Source organism: Mesoplodon bidens (genome assembly GCF_964165515.1).
Source record: "Mesoplodon bidens genome assembly, chromosome: 2".
NCBI classification, from domain to species: domain Eukaryota; kingdom Metazoa; phylum Chordata; class Mammalia; order Artiodactyla; family Ziphiidae; genus Mesoplodon; species Mesoplodon bidens.
In genome coordinates, this window is record NC_138177.1 from 170,793,659 (window position 1) to 170,815,544 (window position 21,886).

Consider the following 21,886-nt stretch of genomic DNA (forward strand, 5'->3'; position numbering starts at 1 on the left):
TTATATTAAGTAATGGCAGTGGAGGAAATAATTCCAAATCTCTTGCATATGCTATTGTGGGTAACTTAAATTCTGAGTATGAGGGTTTGTTTCTTAGTTCATCTTCAGTCTGGTTTACCCATTATAATGAGCTAACGGAAGGAAGGCTCAAACAACTGAAGGAAAATATGTATTTTAGCTTTTTTAATGTTTTAAGTAAAATCCTTGTAAGGTTTTCATTCAAAACTGCTTACTAAATATTTTCTGTTAACTGTTAAAGAGGGTGGTTAACGTTTCAGTAGTTAATGTGTAGGTAGCCAGTACATGACTCTACGTGCCCGAATAATTCCTTTGTTCTTTTTAGTAAAATCACTTTGGAAGCCCAATTTTGCTATGATGAAGAATTATTTGATCTTAGGGATTTTGTATTTAAAATTTGATGGGTGAAAAAGCTTTTTCTTCCATTCTAAGTTAGTGAAAGTAAGAGTTGGAATATGTATTATCCGCTTTCAAGTACTCTATGATTTAGCTAAGAAGTTAGGTTTTCTTTGGCTTTTATTCTCAATATCAGATAGCAGTAGGTACATGTATACAGTCTTGTGCTGTTGTGTATAAATAGTAATTGAGAGATTTGACTTTTACTCTTTTTTTCTTCTTGAGCTTATAATAGTACCGCTTTGATTACTCATGTTACAGAATGATGTTCTTTACTACTGTTTGCTTTCATATGCCTGGTATTAAACATTACTAGTTAATTGAATTTAAATATATATAATTATTTATATATTTACATATATTTATATATCACAAATATATTTTATATATATTTATATATGCTTATATATTTATAATAGATAAATTTTAATCTTTAACTCCAAGAAACAAAGGAAGATACTGAAATTTCCATTTCATGTGTGAGATATCCATTTAACTTAAGTAAATTTGAAATCCATCCTATTACATTCTTTATTTCCTACTGGACATTATAATTACCTCCTGGCTATTTCTTGTAATGTAAAAGCATTTCTCATTCCCTCTAGTTATATCAGTTGCGTAAGCATAGTTGACTTTTCATATGTTTGTCTTAATATAACCACTTAGTGTTTCAAACTTTCTTTTGCTTTATTTTAGGGTTTAAAAAAATTCCTATCAGAGAAGCACCTTTATGTGCCTAACAGCTTAGCTGTTTCTCTCCCAGCTGATAGATGGCAAACTATTTCTGGTAGAGGTGTTAACCTCTTGACTCTCAGTACCTGTCTGTCACTGTCCTGCAGCAAAGCTTTGACTGTTTGTGTTTTTTTTTTCTTGTGGGTTTTATTTCTTTTGGCATAATGTGTGACATTTTGGTTTTTGTTGTGGTGTTTCTGACTCTTTGTGCCTTTCCTTTTGTGTTTGTTTTCCCTCCTTTTCTCAGTTTGCAGCGGGGCCTCGACCTGCCCATCATCAGGTACTGTACCCTTGCCCCTTCACTATTACCCTTAACTAATAGGTGGGGGCTTTAGTAGTTTCTGACTCTTAGAATGCTGCCATTCCATGGACCCACTCAAACCAGTCTTTTCTGGAGTAGCTTCGGTCTGAGGTAATGCAGTTCTTTTTGTATTTCACAGCATTTTGTTATTAACAAACCAATTTCCTTCTGTTTATTACACAGTTTAAAAATAATAGAGTTTTTTTACTTTCCCAAAAATAGTTGCTCTGAATTTAGAGGACCTTGAAAATGTTTAGATATATTAAGCCCTTACAGATTTTGTGGATACCTGTATTAAGTTTAAATTTAACTGAATGGAATAGGCAACATTCTAAGGGTTTTCTGTTAACATCCTGATGTAACTTGTATTGATGTGTATAAAATAGCATTAGTATTTCTAAAACCACTTAATCTCAGTTACTAACTTAGACCTAATAACAGATTCATTAACAATAATATACATTCATTTGCTGCATAGAATTATCTTTATTCTTAGGGTATATAGAAAATAGATACCTTATTTAATTTTAATATTTTTAGCCTATTCTTTTAAATGAAGTAATTGTATAAATTAAAATTTCAAAAATGTTTATGCAGACACTAGTTTATTTAGCAGGAATATACTAGAAGGGATGGTTTGGGAGAAAGAAAAAGACTTGCAGGGTTTTTTCCCCAAAGTGTTCTGAAACATTTTCTCATTCCGTGGTAGAAAGAGCCTACTAAATTCTAAATCTGATAGATCTGGGTTTATATTACCAGTCTACTGTGTAACCTACCAGCTGAGTGAAGCAGTTCTTTTTCTGAGCCTCAGTTTCCTCATATGTAAAATGGGGTAAATACCCTTTACATCACAGATAATATATGTAAGTCAGCTACCATAAAATAAGCAGCCAGTAAGTGTTGGCTATTTTTAATATTGTCATGCAACTTGGTATGGTTTGATAAAATGAGAGGAATATTACCAGCGTTTACCTGTGGTATCATATTTAGAATTCTTATTACTGAGTAAATGGTTATTGTTTAATTGAAGCCTTTCATTATCTAGCAGTGATTTAATACAAAGCTCTACTTCTCAAAATACAGTCTTTCCAATTTGGACGATGTAAAAGCCAAGCAAATTCTGAGGTGTTAAAGACATTTAGCAGGAGAACTCAGAGGTGGTTATATGAAGTGGATGGCAATTCTTTGGATTTGATAAAGAAAACTCAGGGGTATCTTTTACTTGATAGAGATAGCATTGTTAAAATACTTTAAGAGTTTGGACTTTGATGTCAGCTAGACCTAGATTTAACTCTTCCTTATTAACTGGGTGTTCTTGGGCAATCTACTTACTGCTCTCAGCCTCAGTTTTCTCATCTGTAAAATGGGGACAGTATCAATACCATCTCAGGACTAATGTGAAGAGTAAATGAGATAATACAAATAAAATGATTAGCAGAGTGACATATACTACGAATCTAGGGGATGAGATTACTAATAATTAAAAAAAATAGATAATCTCTTAGGTAAAAAGATTGATTATACCTTTTTTTGGGAACAGATCTAGTCAAGGGCCATAAAAAAGGCAGGGTTAACATTTCAGTCAGGGGTAAAGCCAGTTACTCCTGACAGAAAGCTGGAAGGTCTCTGTTTAAGAAGCAGACTAAAAAGAAACTAGTGATTCGGTAAAAAGGTTTTTGAGCTCCTTCATATAAGGCTGTTTCTATTATTTGGGTTCAGTTGCAGTGGCCCTCAGATAGGGATGTTGTATTTAAGCCTTTATATATTGTCATCTTTGGGAAAATCTTTTTTTTTTTTTTTTTTTTTTTAAGAATACCAGCTGTGCCTTTTTTTTTTTAATTTAAATTTATTTATTTTTGGCTGTGTTGGGTCTTCGTTTCTGTGCGAGGGCTTTCTCTAGTTGCGGCAAGCGGGGGCCACTCTTCATCGCAGTGCGCGGGCCTCTCACTGTTGTGGCCTCTCCCGTTGCGGAGCACAGGCTCCTGACGCGCAGGCTCAGCAGCCATGGCTCACGGGCCCAGCCGCTCTGCGGCATGAGGGATCTTCCCAGACTGGGGCATGAACCTGCGTCCCCTGCATCGGCAGGCGGACTCTCAACCACTGCGCCACCAGGGAAGCCCCCCACACTAGTTCTTGAAGATGGGTTCTTGAGATGCAGCATAAATCCAGAGCATTGCTTTTGGATACAAAAACTTCGGGTGGCTGGCCACTTTTACTCTGGTATTCTTCCTTCCTAAATACAGTTAAAATTTTTTTCCTTATACCTCACAGAATGAAGTGAGTAAGGAAATACATAACCTTGGCTCAGGCTGCTGCAGTAGCTACCTTGGAGAAATAGAGAAGGGGCGAGTGTGGTTGAAGTGACACTGCTGAGCAGCATGTAGTTGAACCAGTGTTGTGGAACAGCATGGAGTACACTGTTAGGAAGAGTTTGCTGTCTTGTATCCATGAATGTAGGAGCCAGTTTGGCTTATTTCACTGTGGAGTTGGTATTGGCATCTTGGATGGAATAACCAGTTATGAAAAACTGCCCTGTATATTGCAGTTGCTTTAGCAACTTTTGGGCCATACATGCCAGTGGAATTCCCCCAGTGACAATTTAAAAAACAAAACAAAATACACCTTCCTACATTTCCAGATACACTCTGTGGAGGTGATACTAGTTCCCATGTAAGAATCCCTGGCCGAAGGCTGTATTTAAGAGATCTTCTCCTCAAACCTAAGCCACATAGAGACCTAAACCCTAAGAGGTTCATGGAGAAGCATGGATTCAATGCTCATAATACAAAACAAGACATATAGAGGCTTGCATAATGAAAGCAATACAGTTGATAACAAAAGTTGAGTGGTATACAGAAAATATATTTTTTAAGGGAAAACATCTTTGTCCTGGGATATTTTTAGTTTGTTGTGATTAAGACTCAAAAGTTGAAGGCCCAAATGGTTTTTTCATCTTCGGCTGTTTGCTTTGGCCAGAAAGAATTAAATCAAGGGTTAGAGTTAGTCTTGACTAGTTAGAATTAGTGAATAGATTTCTCATTTCTCCTTTATTACATTATTCATCAGTGACTGCCTTTCCAATCATATGTCCTTTCATGCTTTGATCTTATTTTTTTTTACAAAATAATATGATGCTGGATGATGTTTCCTATGATTGATGATTCTAAAGTCCCATAGTAAATACATAACTTCTCGTGGATGTTTAGTAACAATTGGTTCTATAAACTGTTGACTAAATATAATGCACAAGGTGAGCGTTGTGAGTTCAGTTTTATTTGGGGCAAAATGAGGACTATAGCCTGGGAGACAGCATCTCAGAAAGCTCTGAGAAACTCCTCCAAAGAGGTAGAGGGGGGGAAGGTAGGTTATATATGTGATTTTGGTGAAGGAGGAGTACGTGTAATCAAGCACATATTTTTTGCAGAAGGTTGCCGCTAGTCTCGTGAAGGTTACTGCTAGTCACGAGGAGCAGACGTCACCGTGAAGGATTTTAGTGCTTTTCTAGATACGAGGAGATCCAAGAATTGCGCTCATAAAATCAGCTCCTGAAAATATCTATCTAAAGGCCTGTTCTGCCAGTTTTTCTCGGAGCACAGAGCGCCTCATTCCTCATCTCCACCCTGAACTCCTTTCAGTGTGTGTTGAAGGTCAGCGGCTGCAGCAGCTTGTGATTTAATCCTTGTAGAGGCAGATGGCAAGTGCCAATTTTTAGTTGGCAAAACGATGCAAAGAAAAAAAAATCAGTAGTTATTTAGATGAGCTATTTGAAGGTAATTGCTTGGGAAAAGAAAACTAATAATCTAGTAATCTAGAACCTATATATTTTTTCTTTGTAAAATGAAGTTATCAGAATTGAAATGAGACAAATAACAAGATTTTGGATGGTAAACATTTTTAGTTTAATACAACCAAGAAACTGCTATAGGATGTGTATGTTTCTTGGAACTGCTTTTATTTAGAAGATCTTTATGTGTGGCCAGCCAGGGATCTTTTTGGGTCCCTCAAGTCAGGGATACCATGTTCTAATTAGTATTATGTCAGCCACATCATCTTCCTGGTACAATTAATTTTTGGCTTTTGCAGGGATTCTTTAGATTAATAAGGATGTTCTATTCTTTTTGTATTTTATAATCTGAAGAGAGCTTTAGCTTAGAATAACAGTTTTCTTCAAAGGTAAAAGAAAGTAGTCCCAAGTTATTTTATATGCAGAACACTCTTGGCTTTAGAAATATGTCAACTATTTTTATTCTGATGTTTGAAAATCCCAAGGTAATTAGAAACTGAAAGAACAGAACGTACACCCAGAATTAAAACAAGTGACTTGGTATAATGTAGATCTGGCTTGTGTTACTAACTTCATGTCTTTGGTCATTGAAGTTTGTGTAATTGTGGTTTAAAGTTACTTATGTTCCTGTCCTTATTTTACTTTTGGATTTCACAAGAAATACAAGCGTTGGTTATATACTATGGCTGAATTGTCTTTGCATTATGAGGAAAACCAGGGAATTGGTATTTTAAAGTGTTTGTGGAACAAAAACATTTTGCAGCATGTTGGTATGTGATTTTAGTTCACATAGTGTTCAAATTAATTGGATTTAGCTTAAACAAATAATAAGCTTCATAAAAAAACAGTGTGTGGCATCAAGGAGTATGTTACCTGCGGCAAGCATTGAAACTATGCATGTTTTCCTATTGTAGTACTTTTTGCAAAAAGATTTAAAAAAAAGAAACAGCTGGCTTATGTTTATCCCCTCCCTCCAATTATGACCTCTAAAGGTTTCTGTTCTCCAAGTTGTGCTGTTACATTTGAAGTCCGAGTCCTTGGTAGAGAAATATTTGTATTGCTCTAGACATTTTCTTAGATGTGGAAAATAAAATAGATGAAGGCTTTGGGTTTGCCTCTGGGACCAGACCTGGCATATCAGAGTTTAATGGATAGGAAATCTGGCCAAGCATCTATGCAGTCTCATCACCATAACTCTTGTATTTTTCAGAGCTTGATGTAGGCCAGTGATGGGCAGTTTTATCTGGTTCCTTCCTCACAAGGAGTTGTAGGATTGCAGCAGAGACAGTGAAGAAAATATAGGTTGGGAGTTGGCATAACTGGGATTCAGTCTAACCTTTTCTGCAGACTAACCTTGGACTTCAGCTTTCTTATCTGTGAAATGGATAAAATATGCTTACAAATGATGTAATATTGAGGTGTTATAATAACAGCATGTTTCCTAAGGGTATTGTGGCGAATAAAAGTACCAGCCTGTCACAGTGCCTGACACATAATAGGCCCTTGAGAAGTGTCAGTTTCCTTTAGCAGTGAGACAGCCTACCTTTCCCCTTTCCCAAGCTATTTTTACCTATGAATGAAGCGTTCTCCAAGGATGCTTGTTTCCCAGACTCTGCATTATGATCTGATAGAACACTTTCTTCTTCCTGACAGAATCCTTAAGGGTTTCTTTCCTCCATCTGACAATCCTCTGCGGTAACACCGTCTAATAGAACTTTCTGTGATGACGAAAATCTTCTGTATCTGTGTTGTTCACTGTAGTAGCTACTAGCCACGTGTAACTATTGAGTGCTTGAATTGTGCATTGTGGCTGAAGAACTGAATTTTAAATTAAATTTAAGTAACTAAATATGGCTAGTGGCTACCTGTTGGATGGTTCAGCTATAGGGCTTACATTTCCTAATTCTTAGTGAAATCTAAATTATGTGATGATATGTGTTACATGCAGGAAAACAAAGAATTTTACATGAATAACCATTATAAATTGTTGTAAGTCAGCAGAATATCTGATTGATACTTGAATGATATCCCATTATATGGAGTCTTTACTACTCGTCCATTTCTGACTTGTCAGAAAATCATAGCACTAACATTTTTTTAAGTACTTAATTTTTTAAAAAAGATATTAGCCTAAAATTTTTTTAATTAATTAATTTATTTTTGGCTGCGTTGGGTCTTCTGTAGCTGCTGTGTGCGGGCTTTCTCTAGTTTTGGCAAGCGGGAGCTACTCTCCGTTGCGGTGTGCGGGCTTCTCATTGCAGTGGCTTCTCTTGTTGCGGAGCACAGGCTCTAGGAGTAGGGGCTTCGGTAGTTATGGCACACGGGCTTAGTTGGTCTGCGGCATGTGGGATCTTCCCAGACCAGGGCTCGAACTCATGTCCCCTGCATTGACAGGCAGATTCTTAACCACTGTGCCACCAGGGAAGTCCCAACCTAACAAATTCTTAATTGAGATTCTTACTGTTTACCCCTCCAGTAGGTTGAACTATATATGCAAAAAGCTAGGGATTTCAGAAACATAGTTTTCATATGGTTTTTATTGCTTTGAAAATTAATAAGTTCTCAGTGGTTTTTGACATAGGAAGAACTAATGTGATTGAATAAGATTTTTTCTGGTTACTGAAAATGAATAGGTGTTTTTCAAAGAATTTCTGGTTATTATATAGTTTTTTAGAGATATTTTTGTCTTTTGATGGTTCAAGAGAGCAAAGTCATGAGAAAATGATATATTCTAATTAATAGCATCTGGATAATTCCCTGGTGGTCCAGTGGTTAGGACTAGGTGCTTTCACTGCCAGGGCCTGGATTCAATCCCTGGTTGGGGAACTAAGATCCTGCAAGCTGCACAGCATGGCCAAAAAAAAAAAAAAAAAAAAATTAACAGCATCTTCAAAAAGCATTTATTACCATTGTTATTGGCCAGGAAACTTTGGTAAAGCTATAATTACTACGTCTTTAGAAGGATTTTCCAAGAGGTAACTTTTTCCTTCTTGCTTCTAGAGTGTTTCTGTGAAGGTCAGCAATCTTAAGTACCCTATAAATTCACCCTCTGTTTTAAATGTATCCTAGCCCTTTGGAGCTACCCAAAGTACCACCTCAAATGAGGGCTGTCATCTTCCTCTGCTGTTTTCCTGACATACTAGTGGACCATTGAAAGATAAAAGACTAAACAGATTGAAATCAGGTTTGGAGATGATATTTACGTTGTACAAGGTTCTTTTCTCCTTACCTGTCCCGTTTCAGCATTTTTTATCAGTGACTTGGATTAATGCCATGCCTGTCAAATTTGCTGATGGTCATGTAGTTTTGATATTGCATGATATATTTAGAATCCAAAAAAAAAAAATCTGTGTAATCTGAAATGATGGGTTGAAATTAGCCAGATTAATTTTCAAAGGAATAAAACACTAGATTCCTATATGAACTTCAAAACACAACTATAAGAGTACACACAGAAATGAAGAGCATAACTTATTGCCAGGTTATATATAAAGAATATTAAAGAATTTTAGATGATTGTAACTCAGTACTAATTGGTAGTAAAATGTGGTTGACAAAAGAGCTCCTGTGATCCTGTGATCCTTGTTCATTAATGTAAACAGAGTTGGCCAGAATAAAAGAGATATATTGTTCCTTTATTCAGCAACAGATATTTATTCAATGAGGGCCTGGTATGGTCTGGGCAGACCCGGATATTTAGGTTTGGCTCTCTACTTTGAGAACTTTGAACAGTGGGAGAAGATTGAGAAAAAAGAGTTAGCTGGTTAGGGAATTTAAAAATCTTGTTTGGAAGGAGAGGGGGTGGAGGGTGGTGATTGGCTTGCAACAAAAAATGGTGATGTGTAAGTTGGCAGTGATGGCAGTCTTCAGATAACTCAGAGGTTTGTCACTCCTGGAGAGGAAGGATTTGACTTTGATGTGATTTTTTGGGGATAGATGTCAGACCAGAGGGTAGATGGTACAGAGGGATAGATTTGGAGCCAGTAGAAGGAGAGACTCTTGCAGTGTCAGAACTCCATTTAACAATGAAATGGAACTGTGTCCTGAGTTGCTGAAGTCTCATAACCTCAAAGACATGTCATATAAGAGATTCAAACTTTAAGTATATGGTTAGACTAAATGGCCTGTACTGTCCTTCCAAAACAGGATAGTTTGATTCTTTTAATGTTTCTTCAGCACTCAGTGGAAAGGAAAAAGGATTCAGAAGCATTGCAAGCAGTTTGGGAAAGCCTGTTCACATCCACACACTGTTTTCAATAAGCTGTGGTTTGCTGCCATGCCTACTGACTATTAAATCTAATTCTATATTTACAATTGAATGGTTAGGAGGGAGTACAAAAAAGAGAATCCATTTCTTTTTATTTCTTTGCATGTCCAACCGTTACACCTTTTCTAATCCTGGAGATACTAGAACCTCATGTGTTGTGTGTGTGTTTGTGTGACTGAGAGTGAGAGAGAAAGAGAGAGAGGGAGGGAGAAATGGTGTACTTTATAAAGGGAAAGACAAGCTCCAAATAGCCTGTCATAGTAAAAATCCTAGTGCAGTGAGTGAAGTTGAGTAAAAGTAGGCCTGTTAAGTGTACCAAGGATAAAAAAGCATATGAACAAGTTTCAGTTACTCTAAGGGAGATAGAGAATTAGAATCTTGTAGGTAGGAGAAATTTGTTTTCCTGAATGATAAACATGAATTTCATGAGGTGGCTGATGGAGTGTTTTTCTTACCAGAAATCAATTATGATTGAGGGATCTGCTACCCATCAGTGTACTTTGATAAACGTCCTGCCATATCCCTTCAGCCTTTGAAAAGAAAAGATTTCTTCTGACTGATGTCACTTGTTTGAAATTATGAGGGGTGTTCCATTTCATGAGAGTTAGAGTGTGTAACAGTTAAAAGTACAGGCCCAGAACCTGAATGTGTTTAAATTACACATGGCAGACCTTTAGCAAGTTACTTAATCTCCCTGTCCCTCAGTTTCCCCATATATCTAATGGTGGTGTTAAAAATAGTACCTGCCTTAGAGGTTTGTTGTGAGGATAACTTAATATATTGATATATATGAAGAGTTTAGAGTGATACCTGGTAGCTTAAAGTGCTATATGAGTCTTCATTGTTGTTATTTAGTGTTCCTGTTTAATACAAGTTTCTACTTAGCTTCAAAGCTGAAATCTTAGTTTATAAAAAAAAAATATGGTATGTCCACATAACCACAAATTTTGTGTTTTACTGGCTTGGCTGTATGTTGATATTAAGAGTATCATTAGAAACATTTGTTTGTTTCTCTTTCAGAGCAGCTTAAGTAAACAGTCTTATCCTATTCAGAAATCTCCTTGCATAAAATGTAATCTCAGTTATTCTAGACAGGCTGGTTAAAAATTCCAGCAGAACAGTTGGAAAATAGTGGTGAGAGAAGTATTTATGGGAAAACTTTACCCATGTCTATTTTTCTTGTTCTGCATAAGTTAACGGACTAGTTTCCTCTCTCTCTCTCCCCCTCACCTCCCCGTAACACCATGTGTCTTAAGGCAATAAGTACTCTGACAAAATTTGTTGATAATATAACCACAGTGGATCATCACCTGTATCCGTTTGATATTCTCCTTGTCTTGCCTGCCCTCTAGAGTTCATGGAAAAGGTTCTTACAGAATTAATCTTTTTATCCACGGTGTCTGACATCTCATGGTGCTCAGTAAGTTGAGCCAGATGAATGACCCTCCTTTCCTCGAGTCCTGTTGCAGTTTTGTGGCTCCTGTGATATATACACCGAGTTATAAAAATGGTTAACTTCATTCCTGAAATGTGTTCACAGCTCACATTGATGAATAATAGATTCTGTCTGCTGTATAATTAGGAAAAGTGAAGTCTAGCCTGGAAAGTTTACTAGTCCAGTGTTCCTGGTTGCAACTGACAGAAATTCTTGTGTCTGTCACCAAAACTGTGTCCGTGGAGATAACTTGAAGACTATTGCTGTCATTGTGACCCAACCCAGGTTCCTATGATATCACCCTTGCCTCTTGTATTTTCTTTTCATCTTCACCAACTACGCTCTGTAGTTTCCCCCATCTGCTTTCCCCATTCACTTCATTCTCCTGCTATACCTTACTCTCTGTTGCTTTTCTGTGACTTACCCTCTTTAGGGCTTTCTTTCCCTTGGGGTATGAGGGCTGAATGGGGATGAGCCTTGGGCACTGGATCCCAATTCTTCCAATTCAGCACAAGATGACAAGTTACTTCCTACCACCTGTGGGTAGCTTGATGCTTTAGAGTAGGACATGATAAGGCCTGAGTGGGCCCAAAGGTCAAACTTGCAGTTATTTGGACCACTAGCAACACTCATGTCTGGAATTGTGAGACAACTCAAGAGATTTTGGAGCTAGACAGCATTTTTAGAGTATTACTATATTTCCCCATTTTAAAGCTATAAGTGGCCTCTTATATACCTGGTTAATTGAAAAGAGCAAGTTTCTGTCATGTGGAGCTTGGTAAAAGTTGAAAGGTTTAGGTATTTCTTAGGACTTTTGCAAACTTAAAAGTAACAAATGGCACTTCTACTGTTAACTCTCATCTCCATTGAAGATGGAGAGCAGATCCTAGAGATGCTAGGTAACTAATGCTGAGTCATATCATGGGGGAGAGCTAAGAGTAGGAATCAGTAGTTCCAATGGTACTTGTCCACTAAGCATACATTTCCTTTCAAGCTGTTAATACTTTTGGCTACTATTAGAATATTTTTGCCAGTGGATTTACTTACTTTCGATTAAATGTCATTCGATTCTTCAATTCCATGTGCCCTTGAATTCTCAAGTAGAGAATTGTCATTCTGATTTTCTAATCTTCTTTCTTCTCCTATTATTACTAAATAGAAAGATATTTTTGTTGAGCTGCATGCTATGTCCTACCCCTTCCTACTGATCTATAAGCTTTTCCATTGGCTTTCTTTCTGTTTCCTGCTGCTTTCTTGCTTCATAATTGAAGGGAGGATTCAGACCCATCCAGGTAACAAACTACTGGTTCTGCATGGCCTCTTTATTTCTCTATTATCTTATTATTATTATTAGAGTGAGATTGATTGTCTGCTGATGAATACATGCATTCACAGTGGGAATTTACTATTGGTATATTGTTTCAAGGCTTTTAAGCCTGCAGTGAAAACCATAAACAACCACAAGTACTGGTTACCATTTGAAAGATTTGAGATGTGCTCCTTCCAGACCATTCTCAAGCCTGTCTAGATTTTCCACTTTTATTGCAAACTATTTGAGAAAAGAAAATTGGGTTCAGTTTAGTATGAGATTGCCACTATTTGCAAAATGAAGGCTTTTCGTATCATGTGACAATTAGCGTGTGACAACCCTACAGATGGTTTTAGTTTAATTTGACCTTGATAAACTGAGATGAAAATTTTAATGTCCAGAAAGATTTATTGTTATTCTAAATACTTTATAAATGACTTGAATGGTAGTTTTTTAGGGGACTACTTAAATTTTTAATAAGTTGATAATGAGCTATCTACTCTTTATGGAAGAAGCAATGCTTTTATACAACAGAACAACTTTTAGAGAGATACCAACTACCCCTTTTGTTATATTTTACCACACATTTTAAAATTAATAATTTATGGTATGGAATTTTTAGTTTAAATTAGCTGAGATTTCATTTTAAAAGTGAGGCTGCCCTACCGTTTTCAAATGAGTGACAGCATTGATCAAAGCCTGAATCGGTGTGGCTATGCCTCATGTGGAATGCTTTTTGTGAACCCAGATATAGGCAATTAAGTCTCTCTTTATGTATGTTGTATTTCTAATTCAAGTTGATAAGATTTTTATAAGTGGAAAAAAGGAGAAAGCTCAAGATAGTAAAATTTACATACTGCCCTTTGTAAAAAAAAAAAAAAATGTATATATATATTTTTCTCCCCTCCTCAGTTTTTCCAGAGGCCTCAAATACAGCCTCCTAGAGCTACCATCCCGAACAGCAGTCCTTCCATTCGTCCTGGTGCACAGACACCCACTGCAGTGTATCAGGCCAATCAGCACATCATGATGGTTAACCACCTGCCCATGCCGTACCCAGTGCCCCAGGGTCCTCAGTACTGTATACCACAGGTAAAGTATTTCTCAGATCCGTGTGGTCCATCAGCAGAGTGGGGATTAACTCAGCTTCTCATCAGAGGGAACAGGGAGGGTGGCTTGTAGCTTTGGTTTTTAGTGATGTGTGAACTTTTCTGTTGGATATAAGTCTAAGCCATTTTGTCATTTTTCATAATATCATAAGGAGATATTTCTTCATCTCTTAAAATTTTCTAAGATGATAGAGAAATTGTTTTTATATCCTAGCTTTCTCCCAATCTGTTACCCACAACCAGCTGCTCTAAAATAGAGTCCATAACTACCTGTTCTAGTAATACCATTCAGTGTCATTGAAAGCTATCAGCCTGAAATAACTTTACAATGAGCTGATGTCTACCTGTGCCCTGATTTGCTGTATGGCTTTACCTAAGGCACACCTTTTTTTTCATCCTCATTACATCTTTTTTTTTTAATTGAAGTATATTTGATACGCAATATTGTGTTAGTTTCAGGTGTGCAGCAAAGTGATTTGGTTATACATATGTATATTCATTTTTTTCAGTTCTTTTCCATTATAGGTTATTACAAGATACTGAATATAGTTCCCTGTGCTATACAGTAAATCCTTGTTGTCTATCTACTCATTGCATCTTAATGGCAAGCAGGTGTTTTGAATGTGTTTAACAGTGGCTTTACCTCCTTTAAATGATTCTCTTACACACACATACACGCACACGCACACACACACACACACACACACACCTTTATTTTTCCATAGTGAGCTACCTTCATGTTACTTCCTAAATGTCTGTAACCCCTCTCTTGCAGTACCGTCATAGTGGCCCTCCGTATGTTGGGCCCCCACAGCAGTATCCGGTTCAGCCACCAGGGCCAGGTCCTTTTTATCCTGGACCGGGACCCGGGGACTTCCCCAGTGCTTATGGTAAGTATGAAAAATTAGGCAATTTTCTGCTAGTTTGTTGTGCTTATTTCATTTTGTTGTTTGGCAGGTCAGTTAGGTAGTGAGGTTTGGTGGTGTGAAAGACTTTTAAATAAAATGTTGCAAACAGTTCTGACCTGAAAGCTTTTTTTTTTTTTCGAGTGGCTTACAAGGAAAGAATATTATAGAAACGTATTTAGTTAATGACACCTTCTGAAGGAGCTGGTAATTCTGTTGCAAAGAGCCCATGTCTCAAGAGTCTGATGTCTGCTGCTGGCTCATGATTACCTAGATTGTTGCTGGATTTTTGCTGAATGCATAAATACACCTTATCTCCCTTCCATAATTTCTTTTTTTCTAAGCATTTACCACCATTTACCAAAACATTTGTTAATGTTTTCTCACTAGAATGTAATATCCACGAAGGCAGGGAATTTTATTTGTTTTGTTTACTGCTATATCCCTAGCACCTAGAGAACAGTGACTGGTAGGCACTTAGAGAATATACATGGGATGACTGAATTTAACTCAGTATACCTGTGATTCCTTTTCTGCAAAATTTTGGTAAGATCTGTGTCATGGGGAGGTTTTGAGGATTAGTTAAATGGAAATGCCTTGAAAAATTACAAGTATTTTTAATGTAGAGAAGCAAGCACCAAGCTTATACTTGGTGTGTGAACCGATACTAAACTAAGGAGTAATGAAAATTACTTATTTTATTCAGTAAATTTCTACTACATACCACACTTGTTTTTTTTCCTTAGAAGGCGAATTATAAGTGATAAAATCAGCAAATACTAGAAAAGTTAAACTTTAAGATTCAGTAAGGGGACTCCCCTGGTGGCACAGTGTTAAGAATCCGCCTGCCAATGCAGGGGACATGGGTTCAAGCCCTGGTCTGGGAAGATCCCACATGTGTCAGGGCAACTACTCCCGTGCGCCACAAGTACTGAGCCTGTGCTCTAGAGCCCGCAAGCCACAACTACTGAGTCCACATGCCACAACTACTGAAGCCCGCGCACCTAGAGCCCGTGCTCTGCACCAAAGAAGCCACCGCAATGAGAAGCCCATGCACTGCAATGAAGAGTAGCCCCTGCTCACCGCAACTAGAGAAAGCCCGTGCGCAGCAGGGAAGACCCAGCAAAAATATTAATTAGTTAATTAATTAAAAAATAATTATTTAAAAAAAATTCAGTAAGCATCGCTCTTTTCCATTACAGCAAGGATATATTAAAATTTTAACTTGTTCTTTTAAGATGGTAACCCACCCTAGATAAACATGTATCCACTAACTGATTTCCTAACATTGGGATTAGTGGCTCAGTTAAAAACCTTTATAGAATAATTGATGGGTATTAGAATAACCCAAGAAGGTTTCCTTTAGGTTTTGAGGTGAAATAGGCAAAGCAACCAAGTGTTAACTAGCTTTACTTCTTTTAGAAAAGGAAAACCTTTCTGTTACTTGTGAAACTGCTATTTCAAAATGATATACTTTAAAACTTCATTAAATGTCTCAAATATATATGTTTATTTAACATGGCTTTATTAAGTGGTATTTTTACTAAGAAATACTTGATATTTTCAGAATAATACATGTTTACACATATGTTTAAAAGGAAAATAATATATGCACATTACCCAGCTTTAACATAGAATATTGTCAGTACTGTTGAGGTACTTGTGCATCCCTTGAACTTAGCTTTAAGGCACAGTTTTCACACAAGTCTAGTGCCTTTGTATTGGTACTTGCTCTGAAAATTTAAATCCAATTAAAATTATTTTGAGGTGTAAAATTGGCTGTTGTTGTTATCTAGAATTTATTGAACAGAAAAACTTTAAGATGAGATTATCTATCAGAGTAAACATGCTCAAATTAACAGTATTTCTCTTTCAAATCCATGTTGCAAAGGGAATGCAATTGTATCTTCGAATTTACAAAATTATTTTGAAAGGTTTCTCACTGAATTTTAGTCTACTGTTTATTTACGGATCACATAAATGATTTTTTGACTCAGAAAATATCATCATTATAAGTCTGTGCCAGCCCTCTTTCTTGCTCTTGAAACTACTGCTGCAGTATATATGGAAACAATACAGATGAGTTTACTAGTAGAGAAATATTTTGATGATGTGTATACACAGTATTATAACGTTTTGGTTTTATTTATTTCTTTTATATATAAGCCATATTTATTTATTTTTACAAAAAAGCAATAGACTGAGGTGCAGTTGTATCTCAGATATTGCTGATGTCTGTTCCTTTTGATAGATATTCTTTCTTCCCCAGGAAATTCTTCCATAGATCCAATAGACATTGAGTAGGTAGTTCATCACCTAGATTAAAACACTGTTTTCCTAGTTTCCTTAAGATTAGAAAGACGATCTTAAGATAGTTTTTCATTATGAAAGTAACCAAGTTGATGAAAAATACAAATAATGTAGGACATAAAAAGTTGAAATAACCAATTTTTGTCCCTCCTTACCCCCTAAAAAAATAATGATTTAACAGATTGAAACATATTTTTTTCATTGATATTTAAATAATTTTTAATGCAAATGGGCACATACTATTTTTAATGTTCTAAAACCTGTTTTTTTTTCCCCATCTCAACATATTCATGGACATCTTTCCATTTCATTGCCTATAGAATTTCAAGCTACATAGTATTCCATTTTAAGAATAAATCATAATCTAGTTCTCTGCTGATAGAAGTTTAGGTTCTTTTTGTTATTGGGGCATATGTTTTAGTTTTAAAGCCTGTCACTAGTTAGTATGTTTTTATCAGAATCAAAAGTTGAAATCTAATCATTCCCATCAATTATAGGTCCTCCAGCTATATTGCCTTGGTCTTATGGTGTAGAAGCCATAAACATTCCCTTTCTGTTTCCTTTTCTTGGGATCTCCCCTTCTCTTACCTTTTCACTTCCATTTCTTAATTTCCCTCTGATCCTGATGCCTCCCCTTTCCTCTTCATCTCTCCTGTCCTGATCTTGGGTTGGGTTTAAGGTGGGTTTGGGGATGGGATCCTACTTCTGTGTTCCAAAGCAGGAGTCCTTTCTTCTAGGGCAGAGGACCTTCCTTTATCTGAACTGGCGAGGAATGAATCCAAGACTTGTTCCTTCTTGCTCTACTGCTGGAGTTTGTGAGTTGGGTGGGCTTTTCTCCCCCCAGAGTTCTTAGTTCTTCATCCTTAACTTTGCACTTCACTCCTGCATACTAACAGTTTACTCCCCTACTTGGTTTAAACCTTGAACAGTGGTTCTCAAAAAATATTCTTAACTACATTGAATTTCAGTAACTAGGATCATAGAATTCTGTATAATTTTTGCAGTGTTTCTATAGTGTTGAGGAAAAATAACTAATGAATAGTATTTGCTCAGTGTCACTTTTCAGTTTTCCTCTTGTCAGTGCTTCTTAAATATTTTGTTGCCTGTTACATGAGAAATACCTCATGGAGACTGAAATTATTTCCAGGCCAACCCTAGAGGGTGATCGCCCAAGATGAAAAGCATAGTTTTGGGAGCAAAGGGATGTGGTTGATGGTGGCAGTGATGTTGAGGAAGAAAAAGAAGATGGAGACTTTACAGTGGTAGATGGCCCCGTTCTCTCTTACTTCAAGCCAGTATATACTCTCCTTTTTTCTCACTCTGTCATGTCATTTCTCTTTCCTTCTGTCATCTTCTTTCCACTCTTTCCCTGAGTCTCTGTGGGGGCTTGGGCACCTTGTTCAGCTCGTAAGAGCTGAGGGAGTCATTGTTCCCCGTAGTGTGTGTAGGTGGGAAACTTTTTTGGCACCTCAAATTCAGTTTGATTGTGTTTTCGCAGAGCGGCAATACATTATTATTATGGGTATATTATGGGATAAATTGATTTTTATGCGCCAGCCTGCATATTTAACCACTATATTTATCTTTGTTTCTATGGGAAATTGAAGGTTTTGAAAGGTTTTGGAAGACCTGGAATGTGTAAGACATTTGTGCTAAGTATTCTGTGGAATGTAGATGTTGAGGTATTCTCCATGCCTTTCAGGAACTTATCTGTGTGATGTTTGTGCTTGGGGTTTTGCCAATGAGATGAAATCTAAATATTGACTAGACCAGTTGTTCCCATTATCTTTCAGTATCCTGGGCAAGTGAAATATAAAGTAAAGTAAAATAAAGGAAGAAACATACATGACTATTACATTTAAAATTTTGCCAATAAGACTTTTAAAGCAAACTGCTACTTACTGTATCATTTCCTATAGGAAGGCTGTTTTAAGAACACAAGAGTAAGACTGAAACAATTTCAAAAAAGGAACAGTCCTTTCCAAAAATGTCAAGTTGGCAAGCCTGTAGTTGTGTGTGTATGTGTGTATTTCATGGTTATTATTGTATATATTTTGCCGTATATCATTGGCACCTTTTATATAGATTGGGGTTAGGAGAACCACTGATATAGAATAAGAGTCAGCAAACTTTTTCTGTAAAGGACCATATATAGTAAATATCTCAGGCTTTGCAGAACTAGGATCCCATCCCCACACCCACCTTTAACCCAAACCATTCAGCTCTGCCATAGTAGTGGGAAACCAGCCATAGAGAGTAGATAAAGTGTTGTTTGTGGGTGTCTTCCCATAATACTTTATTTACAAAATAAATGGTATTAAGCTGAATTTGGGCCTCCTGATCTAGACAAACCTACCTCATTCCATGAATAAGAGTTCCAGAGACATTAAGTAACTTGCCTGATAAATGGTATGTAAAAGTGATTCACATTTTTAATAGAATAAAATAAATGTTTTAAATGTCCCTGCCTATGTAAGAAGTTGGATTAGATTATTAAAAAAAAAAAAGACTGTTGTTTGGTAGGGCAGAAGGCCTGCTCTGCTGGGGTCCATAGTTGACTAAATGTTTTACTAATTTAGTGTTTAACTCCCCACTATATTGAGATTATCCTATTCTGCCAGGTTTATTCAGCTGGTATTTATTGTGCATATATTATACATCAGCCTCTGCCCCAATGATGTTGATTCAGAACTGATTCATTAGAAGAATCTGATTTTTTTTTTTTTTTTTTTTGCGGTACGCGGGCCTCTCACTGCTGTGGCCTCCCCCGCTGCAGAGCACAGGCTCCGGACGCGCAGGCCCAGCGGCCGTGGCTCACGGGCCCAGCAGCTCCGCGGCATGTGGGATCCTCCCAGACCGGGGCACGAACCCGTATCCCCTGCATCGGCAGGCGGACTCTCAACCACTGCGCCACTAGGGAGGCCCTGATTTTTTTTTTAAGTGATGTTTTACCTTTTGGATCTTATTTCACTTAGCTTAAAAAAAAGGCAAGGTGAGCCAATTGTATTGCTTGTGTAACAGCATTCGAAACCAATTTTAGGGGGTTGTTTTGTGAGTTTTGGAGCTAGTGACGTATATGGTAGTATAGAATTGCTTATTTGAGCTCTGCTTTGATAATACTTTGCTCACTTATTAGAGGATAGCTAATGTGTTTTTGTCTTTGAATTTACTCAAATCCTAGTCATGCTGTTTACATCAGCCCTGTTTAGTTCTTTTCCAAATCTGATTCTCGAAACCTGATTGATACCTGCAGAGTTCTGATACTGCAAATCATAGTGCTTCCGAGAAATTTCCACTTGAGGATTATTATTATGATGATGGTGGGGATGGTGAAGATGTTGATGATGACAGTGATAATGGAGCCTACATTATTTGACTTTTTACTAAAGTACCAAGGATTTTACCAGTATTAACTATCTTCATACACATTTCTTTCCTTCTTGTTACTTTGACTGCTATCCATCTCTCCCACTAAAGGCTAATCATCACTTGTGCACCCATCATATATGTACCCATTTAAGGCTGTTACTCTAGCAGTTCTCTTCTCTCTTTCCTACATTATCATTTTTTTTTTCTCCCTCTGCTGGATTAGTTTTATCAGCATACGGTATATTGTTTCGTTCCCATCTTTTAAAAAAAAAAAGGTTTTTTTTTACTTCATATTTTTGTCCACCTATAGCCCATTTTTCTGCTTCCTTTAGGACTTTTTTTTTTTTTTTTTTTTTTTTTGTGGTCGCGGAGCACAGGCTCTGGACGCGCAGGCCCAGCGGCCATGGCTCACTGGCCCAGCGCTCTGTGGCACGTGGGATCCTCCCGGACCGGGGCATGAACCTGCATCCACTGCATTGGCAGGCGGACTCTCAACCACTGGGCCAACAGGGAAGCCCCCTTTAAGACTTAAGAAAAAGAGCTGTCTGTACTCACTGTCTTCATTTTCTGAAGACAGATAAGGATGCACACCTCCACCCCCACCCAAACAACTTTTGTCAAGGTCACCAGTGAATTCTACTTTGCTAAATCTTAATTGACCTCCCAGTACCATTTGACATAGTTAAGCACTCTGCCCATTCTTGGACCATTCATCTCCTTTGCTGGGTTTTCTTCATATCTGTGACCTCTAAACAACATAGAGTGCCTTGGGAGTTCCATGGTGATCCAGTGGTTAGGACTCTGTGCTTTCACTGCCGTGGGCCCAGATTGAGTCCCTGGTCAGGGAACTAAGATCCTGCAAGCAATGCAGCGCCACCAAAAAAAGGTCACTATTAAAATAAATAAATAAATAAACAGCATAGAGTGCTTCAAAGTTTAGTTCTTGGGCTTCTTTTCTGTTTGAACTCATTTCCTGAGTTACCCAGTCTCATGGTTTAAATACTGTCCGTATAGTCTAATTCCAAAATGGATACCTATTCTCTGACTCCAGACTTGTGTCTCTTTTGGCCTACTTGATATCTCTGTTTGAAAGTCTAATAAGAATGTCAAAACTTTACATGTCCAAAATTGAGCTCTTGATTTTTCTGCCCTAAATTGTACTCTTCCTCATCTCAGTAAATAAATAAATAACACAGTAAATAGTACCTCCATCCTTCCACTTGCTCAGACAGACCTTAAGAATTTTCCTTGACACTTGTTTCTCTCACACCCACATCTAATCCCTTAGCAAGTCTGGAGGTTCTACTTTCAAAAATATCCAGTATCTGACCCCTTCTTACCACCTCTGCTATAAGCACTCTGGTTTAATAGTAATTATAATAATAGTCAAAGTTTTGAAAGTTAAAAAGGATTCATTGAGGTGGGTAGGTAGAAGTTAATTTCAGGCAGAAGGGCAGTATAGTCATAGGCATGAACAGTGTTGAAGAGATTGGTGTACTCAAGGGATAGGAATACGTTATACCTTAGAGCAAAGGTGTGGAGTTTGAGAATGGTAGAAAATGTAGTTTGGAACCTGGATTCCTAGTGGCTGGACTTTATCTTTAGGCTGCTTGTTATCAGCCCCAACAGTAGGACATTCGCCAAACCTAAATGGTAGCTCCCTGTGGCAGTGGTTCTCCATAAGTAAGGAGAAGAATTAGACCACCCCAACCCCCAAGATGATGAGATATATTCTCCTGCCCCTGACCAAACCCACACACAAGACATATCCACACAAACCTTTGAGAATCATGGTTGGAGGCAGTGGGCCCCCAGGATAGATGTTTTTTTTTAAGCAGTAACTCTGGTGGCAGTCTTCAGGAGTTCCTTATTTAGTTGTTTTTATAGTGGATGCTGAAGAAAAGATAGATGCTTATGACTGTTTGGGAATCATTCCTTGACCACTTCAGTA

At 37.3% G+C, this 21,886-nt stretch overlaps 1 protein-coding gene across 17 annotated transcripts in view; it reads left to right on the plus strand.

Moving 5' to 3' along the window:
* Positions 1–21,886, plus strand: part of EIF4G3 (eukaryotic translation initiation factor 4 gamma 3) — a 374,779-nt gene that overhangs the window by 194,124 nt on the left and 158,769 nt on the right. For 10 of the 17 annotated variants that reach the window (XM_081224467.1, XM_081224470.1, XM_081224463.1 and 7 more), the window contains 3 exons: positions 1,394–1,426; positions 13,155–13,334; positions 14,127–14,241. In XM_081224467.1, coding sequence (XP_081080593.1) covers positions 1,394–1,426; positions 13,155–13,334; positions 14,127–14,241 — 328 coding nt within the window. The remainder of the gene's footprint in view (positions 1–1,393; positions 1,427–13,154; positions 13,335–14,126; positions 14,242–21,886) is intronic. The other 7 variants (XM_081224469.1, XM_081224475.1, XM_081224461.1 and 4 more) reach the window with 1 other exon arrangement.